This window comes from Typopeltis vanoorti, chromosome 5 (genome assembly GCF_054136105.1).
Source record: "Typopeltis vanoorti isolate ZY-2024b chromosome 5, IOZ_Tvanoo_1.0, whole genome shotgun sequence".
Taxonomy (NCBI): Eukaryota; Metazoa; Arthropoda; class Arachnida; order Uropygi; family Thelyphonidae; genus Typopeltis; species Typopeltis vanoorti.
Window position 1 is genome coordinate 98373668 of NC_143553.1, and position 16303 is coordinate 98389970.

Here is a 16303-nt window from a genome sequence, read left to right on the forward strand (position 1 = left end):
CCCTGAAAACTTGAATATTTTAAGAATGATGTCTTCTTTTTTTGTTGACAATACCTTAAAACATATAAAAGAACCTATTACTCCCATCTTAGAAATAATCCTGAAAACAGAAAAAGATGTTGCTGCTGCTGCATACCAGTACAATACTATCCACTTAAATAAATGGACAAATATAGAAAACATGAGCTATTCTGGACTGAAGTATGAGAATTATTATTATTCAGGCCTCCATGGAGTCAAAAGACTCATATCGTGGGAGGTCCTTCCTAAGAAACGCAAAGTCTATCAAGACTCATCGAGGGGAGGTTATCCCCCCCCCCCAAGAAACACAAAGTCTATCATACCACTCCTTAAACTCATTGACCGTTCTCACCACTCCATCATGCAATACATTCCATGGTTCAACCACCCTCCATGCAAAGAAACCACTCCTTACCTTCTTGCTCACAGATTCCTTTCGTAACTTCCAGGGATGGCCTCTTGTCATCACTCCTTCCCGCTGTTCAACCAAGCAAAAGAACTCCCCAGTGTCAATCCTGTAACCACCTCCCTCTCAACAGTTTAAAAGTCTCAATCATATCACCTCTCCTTCTTCTATACACCAAACTCTGCAGTCCACATTCCCTCAGCTGATCCCCATAACTATCATTGTACAGTCCTGAAACCATCTTTGTTAACCCCCTTTGTACCCTTTCCACAGTTAATTTATCCCCTTCAAATCCTGGGGACTAAATCTGAGAACAATAGTCCAAGTGTGGTCTGATCAGGGTCTTCTACAACGGAATGATAACTGTTTTATCTCTGCAGGTCAGTGTCCTTCTCATTATTGCAGCAATCCTCTGTGTTACCTTCACCTTTGCAATATGTCCCCTAAATTTCAGGTTTCTATCAATCATCAACCCCAGATCTCTTGTCTCCCCTACTTCCTCCAGTATAACTCCTCCCATAGACTATGCAGCATCCCATCGATGTTTCCCAAACCTCAAGACCTTACGTTTTGCTGCGTTAAACTGATACCCCCCCATTCATTTGCCCATCTATCTAGCTTATTTAAATCCTCTTGCAGGGCTACCACATCTGCACTATTACTAATAATCCTTCCCAGCTTTGCATCATCCACAAACAACTGAATATCCCCTTGCAATCCACTGACAATGTCATTGATATAAAGGTTAAACAGTATAGGTCCCAGTACTGAGCCCTGTGGGACTCTACTTGTAACCCTCTGCTTCCTTGAAACTGCTCTACCATACACAACTCTCTGATACCTATCGGACAGCCAATCCTGAATCCAGTTGACCAATCTGACATCCAAACCCATTTGGTCCCCAGGATTTGAAGGGGATAAATTAACTGTGGAAAGGGTACAAAGGCGGATAACAAAGATGGTCTCAGGACTGTACAATGAATATAAAGATGCATCTGGAATGAATCCATTTAAAGAAATTGCTCAGTGTGCAATAAATTTATTAATACTGCCAAATTCTAATGCGGAAATTGAACGAATTTTTAGTTCCATGAATGTAGTTAAAACTAAATTAAGAAACAAGATGGAATTGCCAATGCTGACAGTTATTTTGTCAGTCAAGTATGGCCTCAGCCTTAACAACAAGTGCTGTACAGACTATCATTTACCAGCATCTAAACTTAGTAATATTGGAATGATGGCCACATATAATAAAGCTGAAAATCTAAGTGAGAATATGGATGAATTAAGTGCAGAACCACATGGAAGATGTATTTAGCCACTTATATGCAAGTATCACTTCAACTTGAATAAAGTAAATAACTTAAAAGTATCAGCTACTACTTTTAAAATTTTAGCTTCAAATTTTTATTTTTAACTCCTTTTTTTAGCTCTTTTTTTTTTAATATTTAGCTGTTTTTAGTAATTTTCATTTGGCAACACTAGATGTTTGGTGAAGAACAAGCTGGATTCAGGTCAAATAATGGGTTGTCAGAATCAGATTTTCACTTTAAGACAAATAATTGAGAGATCATGGGAATATTACAAGAACCTGTATTTAAGTTTGGTAGATCTGGAAAAGGCATATGACAAGATGCCAAGAGAAAAGCTGTTGAAAATGATATTTTTTTATATATATATATATATTTTAATATTTCTCTCGCCAACGAAACATTGTTTGCATACAGTACTGTATATTTGCAAAGTACAAAACATACTTATAGTATGTTTTGTACTGTGGGTGGACTAAGGACGTTTTTTTTTATCAATTTTATATTTTTTTTGTATTTTTAATTTATTTTTTACATAGTCCAGACACCTTGCTCTAGGGACCAAACTTGGAGCTCTTTCAAGCTATTTCAGGCCTTCAATAAGTAGGATGGTGATTTCACACTGGGTGATGAAATTCATTTCCCACCTAAAGTTATGGTAGCTTGCTTAGTCTTATTGTTACAGTGCTGTATTAAGTTATAAATCAGTATTTAGAATTGAAAGTACAGGAAAATACTTGGATATTAAATCAGGTGTGAGATGAGGATGCACATTATCTCTACTGTTATTCATCATCTGTCTGGAGAATATTATGAAGGAAAATGGTATGAAATTTGATAAAAAATTAGATATGTTAATATTAGTGAAGATGAGATATTAAATATGGAAATGGACAACAGTTGGGGATCAGTTCAATATATTTATATGGAATAAGAGAGAAAAATTGCACTAAACTAGCAATATACAAGACAGTGTTCAAACCAATTTTAACTTATGGATTTGAGAGTTGGGTTAGAAGTAAAACACTTGATCAGAGATTAGAGACCACAGATATGAGAGTTCTGAGAAAAATTAAGGGAGTGAACAGATGACACCAATGGCAGTATCATATTTAAAACTAGGATATTAGGAAAGGACTTGACATTGCAGGACATTCGTTAGCAGAGCTAATCTCAGGTAGTATATTTGCTTAAACAGAATGGTAGAGGAAAGGTTAGCAAAACAAGTGTTGTTTGCCAGGATGATAGAAAAAAGAGCCAGAGGAAGACCAATATCATTGTTAGCATTCAGGAATATGTTAGCAGAGCTAATCTCAGGTGGTATATTTGCTTTAATAGAATTTGAGCATCTTATTATTACATGACGCCTCCAAGGAGGCCAAAGACTCATTAAGGGAAGACACCTACTCTACAGCTCTCTGTCTCCACCACTCAATCCATCAACTACAGCGAACCACATCATCTACACCAAAACCATCTACTGCCCACTACCACCACTAGTTTTTCACTGACAATCACAAACATCCATGCCCACAATCCGCAGCCTTTTGGCCAGAGAGTGGATATTAACCACTCAGCCAACCAGGCCGAATGGAAGAGGAAATGCTATCAAAACGTATTTTTTACCAGGAATGTAGGAAAAAGACCCAGAAGAAGACCAATATCTAGGTAGATTGATACAGTAAAAAGCACCTTAGAAAGTCGAGATTAATCTGGAGGAAAATTGCTGATCAGAAGTTAGTTATGGTGTTACTTTTTCATGTAGCATCATCATAATATCCTGTACACCCACTGAGGGTACATATCAGGAATTTGATGATGGTGGTTAGCACTAGTATTGTGATAATGAAATTCACATATCCCACACATAATAAAAAAATAAAATAATAAATAAATAATAAAAAAAAGATACCTGTTAACTGGCTTGTATTTTGTTGGATTTTGAATTGTCATCTGCAGAGCACAGTGACTTCTTATATACAGCACAAACAAAAATGAGTATAAGAAACGGTTTAAATTGTAATGACAAAAGAACTAAAGTTCTATGGTGTCCTCTAGTATTGTTTAAATTATAGAAGTTTTTATTTTTATTTTATTTTTTTTACAGTTGTGTTGAAGTTGATCTTAAGATGTCTTGTAACTTCTATATAGAAGATATTATATACACCATCATGGTACACTAGTTTTCTTCTATCTAAATCCTGTGCAAAGAGATATCCAAAGCATAGTTTTTCAGTCCTGACTTGCCATACTGATGGTAGCAAATGTATTTCTAGTATTCTCCAAGACAGATACACAGCTTTCCTGTCCATCCATAGTAGGCCAAGTTAATAACATGGCACTTCAGGATGTGTACTTCCACTGATAGAAGATGGAGTTTGTCCTTTGGGGAATGGATCAAAGTTCCTAGTTTGAATGTGGTGTGAAGGTTATATTTCATTAATTTTATTAGTACTTTTTTTTTTATTAGTACTTTTTTTTATTAATACAACAAAAACCGCAATAGCAAAAATACGTAGAGGTGTAAGACGGGGTGCTCTCTTTCACCCATATTGTTTAATCTGTACATTGAAGATGCAATAAATAAACTGAAAGAACTAATAGAAACTGGAACTAAGATAAATGGAATTGATATTAACTGGCTACGGTTTGCGGATGATATAGCAGTTTTAACTGATAACGAAAACAAATTAAAAGCCACCCTAACAAAGATGGAAGAAATCTTCCACAGTACAGCCTAAAAATTAATTATAAGAAAACAAAATTATTAATTACAAGTAAAGCAAATCAAGTGAAAATAAACCTGGAAATAAATAATAACCTACTACAACAGGTATCCTCTTTTAAATATCTTGGAAGTCTTATCACAGAAGATGGAAGAAACCAATCAGATATTAAAGCACGAATAATCCTCGCCAAAAAAGCATTCTATAACAGAAGAAACATTTTTACTAGTAAAGGACTTAGCATCCAACTCAAAAAAAAAAAGAAGAGAGGCTAGTGAAAACATACATATGGAGCATTGCATTATATGGTTGTGAGACCTGGACTCTAACAAAACAAGACATGAAAAAGTTGGAGGCATTTGAAATTTGGTGCTGGAGAAAGATGATGAAAATTAGTTGGACAGAAAAGAAAAATAATGAAGAAGTTCTGAATATAGTTCATGAAGAGCGGTCATTAATGAAACACATCAATAAGAGAAGAAAAAGCCTAATTGGACACCATTTGAGGCATGAGGACTGATTACAGAAATAATGGAGGACTGTAGAAGGAAAGAGGCCACGAGGCAGACCAAGAATTTCATATATAAATAACATAATGATGCTAACTGGTGCTAAGAGTTATGAAGAGATAAAAAGGAAGTCGCAAGACAGGATGTTGTGATGTGATGCTATATTTACCAATTTTCGGATTGATGCACCAAAGAAGAGAGACTAGCCATTGGCCAAAAAAGGAACAAATAGCCCTACATCTATGAATTTGTTTTGATGATCCCTTACTGTTGGACTAGATGATGTTCTGATTGTTTATGAAGTATCTTCCTCTGTGTGTGCGTGCATGTGTGTGCTTTCTATAAATAGATGGATTATGAGTGAAGAAAATGAAATCAAATGAAAGAAGTGTGACTGTGTGTCAGGAAAGAGTAGACAATTGTTTAATTCCTTTTGTAATGCAAAGAATATTTAATGATGTTGGCTGTTTTTTAGATGGAGTAAAAAAAAATAATATAAAGTATCTTGCCCTCCATGGGGGACAAATCATCCATGTAGGATAGACAAACTAATGGTTTGAAAGTGACTGTGCTCCATATAAAAATTAGCCAAAGTGGAAGAGAGGGAGGAACCCATTGCAGTACCATTTTAAGACAGTTATTTTAAGATAAATTCTAACACAGCAGTTATTTAAAAAAATTCTATTTATACAGCATTAGAAGATTTCCAATTAGGACTTGAGGGCTTTTGTCCATTACAGTTTGAGCTGTTTTCGTTATTGCTGTGCATTGTAACAAGTACTTGTGCTCTGAGGGTGCTGGTTTGAACTCACTGAAACATAAGTCAATTAATAAATATCTCTTATATTATTTATTGTTTTAATGTGGTGTGATATCGCTTCAAAGTAGAGATGAATAATATCCAGTGCTAAAGCCTGTCCATAAAATTGGCTAAGTGGTAATTACATCACTAGAAGAGACTTTTGGACCATGCATGTTTAGAACAAGAGAAAATGGTATATTTTTTATTTTAATCATTTAACAAATATAATTACAGAATTGGAGGAAATTTTTCACGTATATTTTTATAATGTTTTTCATTTCTTTCATTTTATTATAGAATGAAATGTACAGTTAACTCTCACTAAAGCAAACACTGTATAGCAAAAAAAATAAAAAGTCTCAACTAAGCCCCACAGATATAATATTATTCAAGAAAATTCACTATAGCAAACTATTCTGAGGTTCTATAAATTAAAGATGCCAAGAAATTATATTCTTGATTTCATCCTTTATCCAAGTGTAAGCAAATAAAATATGCATGTGAAGAAGTGGCCTTAGTATCCTATAATATAATGCACATATCCATGCAGACACGTATAATGCTATGCATTATGGGAAGGGCTACTACCCAGACTGGTTTTGACCTTTATTGAGGTCTCATTAGTGGGAACCAGACCCAGAAGCGATACCAAAGTTGAAGTAATGCAGGTCATATTTCCATATACAAGTAGTTAAAAGGTGTCATACCTTATTACTAAAATACTCTGAATTAGAGATAGATGTTGAAAGCTTTTAAGGCAATCGATGTGAAGTCATCAGCCTCTATGTACAAGCTTAATCGTAAAGTTACTTCATGTACGAACTTTGTTTGCTTACACTTGGATAAAGGATGAAACCAAGAATATAATTTCATGGCATATTTTAATTGATAGTATAACCAAGTGAAAAAAACTTTCAACATCTGTTATGAGGTTCTTACAGAACCTTTTTTTGCTATTGCAAGAGTCAGTTGTATAGCTCTTTGCTCATAATCAAATACTGATTAAGCATTGTTCTGTTCTGCTTGCATTACTCATACACTTTTTTAATGATGTATTATTGTTATGTGTTACTGATTATTATTAAACTATATTGATTACTTTGGTCTGTGTAATAGCTAGTTTTGACAAACTATAATATATACATTTTTCCCATGTCCTTTTTAGTTACAAGTGGATACAGAGAGTTTGACTCAATATTATGAACAGGAATTCTTTAAGGATATTCACATGTTAAATGTTCTTCCACCAAATATTGTTACTCGTGTTACTGATCACATTCCTCAAATTATAGCCTTTATTGAGACCATAATAACCAAAGGATTTGCTTATGTTACTAATAATGGTAAGTTTTATAATAATAAGAAAAAATTCTTTATTTTTAACACGTTCACTGCCATGCTCCTCAGGCATAGTTTGTTCCCACACGCCAAGCGCTTTTGCGTCTTCAAGGTCACTACGAGTAATCTCGTAGCCGGCTTATCAGACAGAATTTTGTTTCATACGCCAACTACGAGTAATCTTGTATCACCCCCACCCACATATTACATGCGCTGACGAATGTGTTTATTGTGTCTAGTCTCTAAAAACCTTGAGTTTCGCCATGACCAGTAAAAGAAAACTTACTGATAAAGAATTAGAAATTTATGCTAATATGAGCGATGATGAATTTAATGAATTCATCATCGCAAATGGAAGGATAAGAGGGCAGTTCTTTCCATTTCAAATATGCACAAATTTTAAATGGTTGAATTATATAGCATAGGAGGTTGGTAATCGACATACAAGTATATTCATAGTTGGCTTCTGAGGCACATACATAATATACTATATTTAGTTGAAATTATTTCCCTTCTATCAATCCCCCAGACATGCTCTCCACTTTATTCAGAATTCAAGGGCCAAATTAAGGTAATTATACTAAGGGTTAACTCATGTTTGGCATAGGAGGTCGGTAAATTGACATACGAGTATACTCGTAGTTGGCTTGTGAAGCTCATGTATGAACTACAAGTATACTCATAGTTGGCAGCGAATGTGTTAATTAATGTAGTTTGCTTTCAGGTATGTTTTTAAGTAGTATAACATATTGTTTAGTATGTTTTCAGGTAGCATAAAGTGATGTAGAGTCTGTTTCAAGCAGCATAACATTATATATATTTTTTAAGTAGCATCAGGTATTGCAAGCAAACCCTAAAGATGGAGAAGTTTTCTGTAAGTTTACAACTACGAAAAAACTTCTTAAAAAATTGAGTTAGCTCAACATTTTGTTACCTGTATTCGGATTGTTCATATAAGTGTGTGTGTGTGTCGTTTCCACAAATGTCGTTTCCACAAATGACTCATATCACTTTAGTGCTACATGTAAGTTGTTTAGGCAAGGGTTGGGGAAGAAGGAAACTATTGATATTTTTCTTGAATAGGTGGAGATTATTATGGAATGCTTTGTGAGGAAGATTGTTCCAGAGAACACAGGTTGATGGAATAAAAGAGGAGAAGCATATCTGGTGAATTTTTCTATTAGACTGTAAAAGTCTGTTAGGCAGCTACTCGTATTTTAACAGGCCCAGTGGAAAGTGATGGAATGATGAATGACAGTTTGGCAGAGCAATGTCTATAGAAATACCTGTAGGTGTCCTGTTTTTCATCCCTATCTTGAACAAGCCCACAAGAAACTTAAAATTGAGATGAATGGTCAAATGCTAAAGATTTGAAATAAATTTTAGATTTAAAGATTTTAGATCTAAATTTCAGATCTAAAGATTTAAATGCTAAAGATTTTGTCAAATGCTAAACCCAAACCCTAAAGATATGAGGATCATATTGGATAGGACCCTGACATTCTATCAACATCTTAAACACTTGCTATTAAACTGGCATCCCATAACAATATAAGTCTGTAGCTTGCTGCACATCATGGGGAATCCCTGCAGATGTGCTCCAGACTAAAGCTATCAGCTTGGTCTATTATGCCCCAGCCAAATATTGTTTGGCCATATGGTTGAACGGCACACACACATCTCCAAGGTCAATATCCAAATCAACACCAGCATGAGAATCATGAGGGGTACAATGATTCTGTCTTTGATCTCGCTTGTTACTCTTGACAAACACTCAACTATCTCAGAACTAGACAAGGTAGGATTGTAGCATGCTTGCATTGTTGGGGCATCATTCTGACTCTGGCTTGCGATTGCAGAACATTAGCCCAGACAGTGACTCACATTATGTATGAACCCAGTTTACAAGTCTTCTCTGGCAGCCTACTGGAACTAGTGAGCGTGTTGACGAAGCAGCTGAGTGGCTAATGAAATTAGACATAAACATGTGATTCAAGTGAAGACTCAATGTGCAATTATGTGTAATGGTTTATTTTTACACACATATGTTTTATATTTCATATTCTATTTCTTAAGATGGCATTTAATTTTTATTATACCTTGTACCTGTTCTGGTGAACTGGTGCACTCCTATATTGTTCTTACTACTATAATAAGCCAAAAGACTATTTTACCAGCGACATAAGTTAAGTTAAAAGGGAGATGGTAAATCCTATATTTTATAGCCGGGTACGAAAGTACACCAGTTCAGCAATTCTGTAGTAGAGGTATATGTAAGTTCGGTTCACTTAAAACCTTGATATTCCAGTTCTACCTACTCACTGATAAGACCTCAAAGAAGGTTGAAACCGGTCTGGGTAGTGACCTCTTCTCATAATGTAAAACAGTATATATACACCTCTTGGGTGCTGTGTTTTACATTATGAGAGAATATTAAGGTTAGTGATGGAGCTTGCTCCACCTTTGCTTGGTGTTGTACTACCCAAGTGATCACTTACACTTGGGCTCGCCGATAGTTTTTTCGGTATGAAACTCTATGGATTCGATGGATTTCGATCCGAGTTTCGTACCCGCTATAAAATAAAATGGGATTCACCATCTCCCTTTTAACTTAGTATTATTCCTTTTTTTTTTATTGCATTACTCAGATTAGTTCTTTTTATTATTTTTATCATCATCATGATAAAAATAATAGAAATAACTTTTTATTGCTTGTCAAGGTAAATAGGACTAGAGTGGCTTGTTCTGGCCTTAGAAGTCATTTGAATCTCTTAAGAGGACGTCCTGGTTTTTTTTTTTCATGGTTGTAATTTAAGGCTTGTTTTGGTAATCATTTATGTTTATATTTTTTAATTTTTTCTATTACTGATTCCTGGTTTAATTCTTTCGATAATTTTTTAAAATTTCTTTTGTGATTGAATAGAGTATACTTTGCAGTTTTTCTCATGAACTTTATTTCAGCTGTTATTGATCTTTGTTTGTCTTTTTGTTTTATTGTCCAGATTTCACTTCCATACAAAGGACTGGTAGAGCTAACGTATTGTATACTTTTAGTCTGGTTTGTTTTTGAACTAGGTTAGGTTTAAATATAGAATTAATTACACCTGTTATTTTTAAATATTTTGCAATTTTTAGGTTTATATCTTTTTCTTTTTCATATGTAATCATACATCCTAGGTAGTTAAATGAATTCACCTGTTCTAAAATCTTATCTATTACTATTCTAGTTCTTACTGGATCTTGTCCCTTAAAGTCCATTACTTTTGATTTTTCTGTTGATATTATCATTCCATTATCTTTGGCTATCTCATTTAAATTTAAAATATCTTTCTGTAAGTTATCTTCAGAATTTGTAATTATTATTTGGTTATCAGCAAAAAAGGAGTGTATTTAAGTTCACACTAGGAGAAAGTTGAATACCTTGATGGGAATTTTTATTCCATTTTATTATTATTTCATTTAGATAAATATTAAAAAGAGTTGCTGAAAGGGGATATCCCTGTTGGACTACTTGGTTTATCTCTCATATTTGTATTTGATTATTTTCATATATACTTATGATAGCTTTTAGAATATTATTTGGTATTTGTCTTTGTTTTTAATATGTTAAAGAAAATTCTTCTTTTAAATTTGTCAAATGTTTTTTCAAAGTCAATAAATGTAATATGTGTTATTAAATTGTATTCTTTTCTTTTCTCTATTGTTAATTTTAGGCAAAAGGCAGCCAGGTCTATACATGATCGTCCTTTTCTAAATCCATTCTGTACTTCTAAAATAAAGTTTTCAGAATATTTTATTAGTTTGTTATTTAAAATTCTGCTATATATTTTATTATTATTATTATTATTTAAGCCTCCATGAAGTCAAAAGATTCATCGTCGGAGGTCTTTTCTAAGAAACACAATTCTATCAAGACTCAACGAGGGAGGTCCTCTCCTAGGAAACACAAAGTCTATCATACATTGATGGACTTTGCATTGCATTTGAAAATGCATTGACCGTTCTTGCTCTCACCACTCTATCAGGCAATGCATTCCATGGTTCATCCACCCTCCATGCAAAGAAACCACTCCTCACCCTCTTTCTCAGTTTCCTTTCGTAACTTCCAGGGGTGGCCCCTTGTCATGACTCCTTCCTGCTGTTCAACCAAGCGAAAGCACTCCCCGGTGTCAAACCTGTAACCATCTCTGAAAAGTTTAAAAGTCTCAATCATATCACCTCTCCTTCTTCTATCCACCAAACTCTGCAGTCCGCACTCCCTCAGCCGATCCTCATAACTAACATTGTACAGTCCTGACACCATCTTTGTTATTCGCCTTTGTACCCTTTCCACAGTTAATTTATCCCCTTCAAATCCTGGGGACCAGATCTGAGAACAATAATCTAAGTGTGGTCTGATCAGAGTCTTATATAATGGAATGATAACTGTTTTATCTCTGCAGGTCAGTGTCCTTCCCATTATTGCAGCAATCCTCTGTGTTACCTTCACTACCTTTGCAATGTGTTCCCTAAATTTCAGGTTTCTATCAATCATCAACCCCAGATCTCTTGTCTCCCGTACTTCCTCCAGTTTAACTCCTCCCATAGAGTATGCAGTGTCCCATCGATGTTTCCCAAACCTCAAGACCTTACATTTTTCTGCATTAAACTGAAACCCCCATTCATTTGCTCATCTATCTAGCTTATTCAAATCCTCTTACAGGGCTACCACATCTGCACTATTACTAATAACTCTTCCCAGCTTCGCATCATCTGCAAACAACTGAATATCCTCTTGCAATCCATGGACAATGTCATTGATATAAAGGTTAAACAATATAGGTCCCAGTACTGAGCACTGTGGGAACCCCACTTGTAACCTTCTACCTCTAAGATATTGCTCCACCATACACGACTCGCTGATACCTATCGACAGCGAATCCTGAATCCAGTTGACCAATCTGACATCCAGACCCATGTACTGCAACTTGAATATTAGCTTATCATGTGGCACCCTGTCAAATGCCTTTGCTAAGTCTAGAAAAAGGGCAGTATATGCCTTTTTCTCATCTAATGCTCTTGTAACTTTATTATAAAAGGCTATCATATTGTTTTAGCAATATGCTAGCCTTTTATAATAAAGGCAAGCATATTGCTAGAGTGCCCCTTCACAAATCCATGTTGACTCTCACAGATAACATTACCCTCATCTGCCCAATGCTGTATACAGTCCCTCACTACTTTCTCCAAGATCTTACTAACTACTGATGACACACAAACTGGCCTATAATTACACTTCCAGTCTGCTACTGCCCTTATGCAATGGCACTATCTTACCTTCCTTCCATTCCATGGGCACCTTTCCTGCAGCCAGACTTTCATTGAAAAGCCAGGTCAAAGACACTGTCAGTTCCCTAGCAGATTCTCTCAAAACTCATGGTGAAATACCATCCAGTCCCACAGTTTTACTGGCATCCAGAGTACTCAGTATTTGGAACACACTCTCCTCCTGCACCTCTAAACGTCGAACTGCTCTATCCCTCTAGTATTCAAATCAACTCCTCCAGGATGAAATACTCCAATAAAGTGTTCATTGAACAATTCCACTACGTCCTCTGCATCAGTCACTCTATTCCCATTTTTATCCCATAATGTTATTCTTCCACATCCTACTGGCCACATAGCTAAAAAATACCCTAGGATTTTCCTTGGATTAAGAGCCACTCTTTTCTCATATTCCAGTTTCACCTTCCTTACCATATTAGTCACTCTCCTGGCCTGCGTCTTATATTCTTTATGCATCTTCTCTTCACCTGTCTTCTCCTTATATCTCTTCCATAGCCTCTTTTTCGCATGCAGTTCCTGTTTAATATTGTTTGTCGTCTACTTTACTCCATGTGTCCTCTTCTTCACTCATGGAATACAACTTACCATTGCTGCTAACAAATATTCCTTCACAATTTCCCAAGCACTAATGATATCCTGGCCTTCCAATTCCTCCCTCCATGAAACTTCCAAGTTGACGTCTAAGACTATTATAATCACCTGCTTTATAATTCCACATACGTTCCCATCTCTTTGATACTCTTGCATGTCTATTTATTTTCCAAGTCAAAACTATATGGTCACTCTCTCCAACTGGAGAGATGTCATCTCAGTTATTATCAACTCTTCTGATGCTATAACCAAATCCAAATCTCTTGAACGTCTTGTTCCCTCTGTTACATGTTGCCTAAGACATTTGTCCCTCAAGAATTCTAGAAATTCCATTCCCTTATTGCTACATGCATCTTCCTCTCCCCAATTTATACTGCTGTAGTTAAAATCTCCCATAACAAGTTCAGTGTTGACATATTCCATACTGAAATGTCTCTCTGCATAGTTTTCTGTAGCACTGTAGCACTGGTGAATTTCATTCTTCTTGCACTTGCCACACTCAACTGTCTCAACATCTCCTGGTCTCCACCCTCTGTGCTCCTTGGTCTGTAGCAACACTTATACTTAAACCTCTAGAATTGTTAACATCTCTACTACCTTTTTTTAAAGATAGGGATCACAATTGCTTTTTTCCATTCTATTGGTGGGTTACTTGCTGAATAGATTTTATTTAAAAATAATACGAGTCTTTCTTTAAACCTTATTCCTACATATTTATATATAATTCTGAATCTAACTTATCTTCTCCAGGTGATTTTCCATTTCTTGTTTCTTTGAGGCTGATTTGTAATTCTTCTTTAGTTATTTCCTTTTCATTTTCATTAAATGTTTGCCAGTTATCTTTTTTTAAAATATTTATCTATCCACAATTCTGTATAGAAATTCTTCTAATTTCATTTCGGTGTTTAATTTTACATTTTCTTTAGTATCTGTACCTAAATATTTCAAAATCTTAATATACATTGGGTCTTATTTTGGAGGCTTTATGCTTAATAGATGCACCGAGCTACAAGTGCTGGAAAAAGGGACTATGACTGGTGAATGATATTGCAATGAAGTTCTTCAACGCCATGCTCGATTGTTCCATGTTGCTGTAGATGAAGAATTCATATTTATGGATGACAGTGATATGCGAGCAGTGGAGATAATTCTGGAGACCAAGGATATTAATCAAATCGAGTAGCCCAGCATTGGGATGCAATAGGGAGATGCATTTGTGCTCGAAATTCCCCTCCAGAAAACAGAAGGCCTTATCGTTGCTCTGAAGGAGGAGTGATCCAGTTTGCCTCAAGAACTCCTGAATCACTTGGTGCTAAGCATGGAATGACATTGTGAGAACTGCATCACAGTTCAGGGTTGACATATTCCATACTGAAATGTCTCTCTGCATAGTTTTCTGTAGCACTGTACATTAATTCCTTAACCATGTCCTTAGGAAATTTGTAACTTTTGCCAAATACATATTGCAATTTAATTTGTACAAAATTTATAACAATTTTTTTTTTGTAATATAAGTTATTAGTATGCTGGCAATAAATTTATGTCCACATTTGGTTGTAGTCATGAAATTTTTTTCATATTCAGGTAAAAATATGGTTCGTCTGTTTTTTGCACACCAGTGTGTGTGTTTAACAAAAAACACTTGATTAAGCTGATAAATGTTTTAATATTACTTAATTGATAACTTATAGGAAATGTGTACTTTGATGCAAACAAGTATGGAAGACATGGGAAGCTCTCAGCTATCCATTTAAATACAAAAACCTATGGACCTCAAAAACCTGAAAAGCAAGATCATAGAGATTTTGCTTTATGGAAAGCTAAAAAACCTGGTGAACCATGGTGGGATTCACCATGGAGTCATGGTCGTCCTGGATGGCATATTGAGTGTTCAGCCATGGCAAGGTAAGAAAATTAATTTTATCAGTAGCAGAACTAAATATTAAATGATTCATTTACAGTGAATGGATATGTTAAAGGAAAAAATCTTAGAAGTGTAGCTATTTATCCCTCACAAAATGTGATTCAAATGTTCTTATAAGATCCATATGAATTTTATTCAGTGCTTTAAAAAAGATTATATTTCCCATTTTATTTCTGACATCTATTCTGATGAAAAAAATAAGGTGAGCTCAGACTACATGATTGGATTTATAAATGATAATGGGATTAGGCATCAGACAGATTTATAAGAAGCTAAGTTACTTTGCTGTGACAGGCCATTGAGCTTAACACAAAAGGGCGAATGGGATGTAATTCATGTGGTTTAGATGACAGGTACAGTTTACTTTCACTATAGAAGCTTCTAGGGATTGCAGAATAGTTTATTAAAAGTGGACAATGTGCTATAAAGAATTTCTCTTAGAATAGAGTTGCACCTTAGCTATATATTATGAATTTATATGATCATATAAAAGGGCTTTTCAGTCAAAGGTTTTAAGTTGATGATCTCCCAGCAACCCAGATTTTTCTCCATCCTTGCAAACAAACCAGCTAGCGCAATATGTGCAGTTGGTAGACGTAGTAGACTATAGAGATATGCCCTGTCCTAGCAAAATTAGTTATATCAAAGCCAAGTTACTTGGCTTTGATATTTTTGATACTTGATATTTGAATTTGACAAAATGTCAAATTCAAGTTGTGGCCTGTCAAATTCAAATTCTCTGTCTCAAAATGAGAGACAGAGAGAGAGAAAAACTTCTGTATTAAAATTTTCTTGATCATATAAACATGAATATATACCAAAAAAGAATGGAAGGCAAGCATAGTGATCTCGATATTCAAAAAAAAAAAAAAAGTTTAAAAGGAAACCAACTAGTTGTAGAGGAATTAGTATTACGAAGTATATACTAAAATAGCAAACAATTTTGAACAAAAAAAATATGAGAATATCAGAATCTTTTTAGAAAAGGATACTCTATAATAGATGTAGAAACATATCTTTTATAGATTATGAAAATTTGATTAAGTTCTCAGAGTCTTTTATCTCATGTATTAGGCTCAGATATCCTCGATGGTCCATTAATTTGGCTTCATAGAAACCTGATTAATTTTTTGATAGGCTGGTTAAGCCTGTCTACACAGTATTCTCAGGCTGAATTTTCTAAACTAGTATGACAAACCCCCCCCCCCCACAACCACCTCTGTATGAAACTAGCTAGCTTTTTCTTCTTTTAGTTGAAAATTCTTTATGACAGTTCTTCATATCCTAGACATATCTAAATCCAGTTTTTTTTTTTTTCTTTGATCAAACTGCATTGTTACTGTTGACAAGC

The 16303-nt window shown here is 35.0% G+C and overlaps 1 protein-coding gene across 1 annotated transcript in view; it reads left to right on the plus strand.

Annotated features, from left to right (window-relative positions):
• Nucleotides 1–16303, plus strand: part of CysRS-m (cysteine--tRNA ligase-like protein, mitochondrial) — a 200489-nt gene that overhangs the window by 49778 nt on the left and 134408 nt on the right. The window contains exons 5-6 of the mRNA XM_090393279.1: nt 6940–7117; nt 14720–14933. Coding sequence (XP_090249405.1) covers nt 6940–7117; nt 14720–14933 — 392 coding nt within the window. The remainder of the gene's footprint in view (nt 1–6939; nt 7118–14719; nt 14934–16303) is intronic.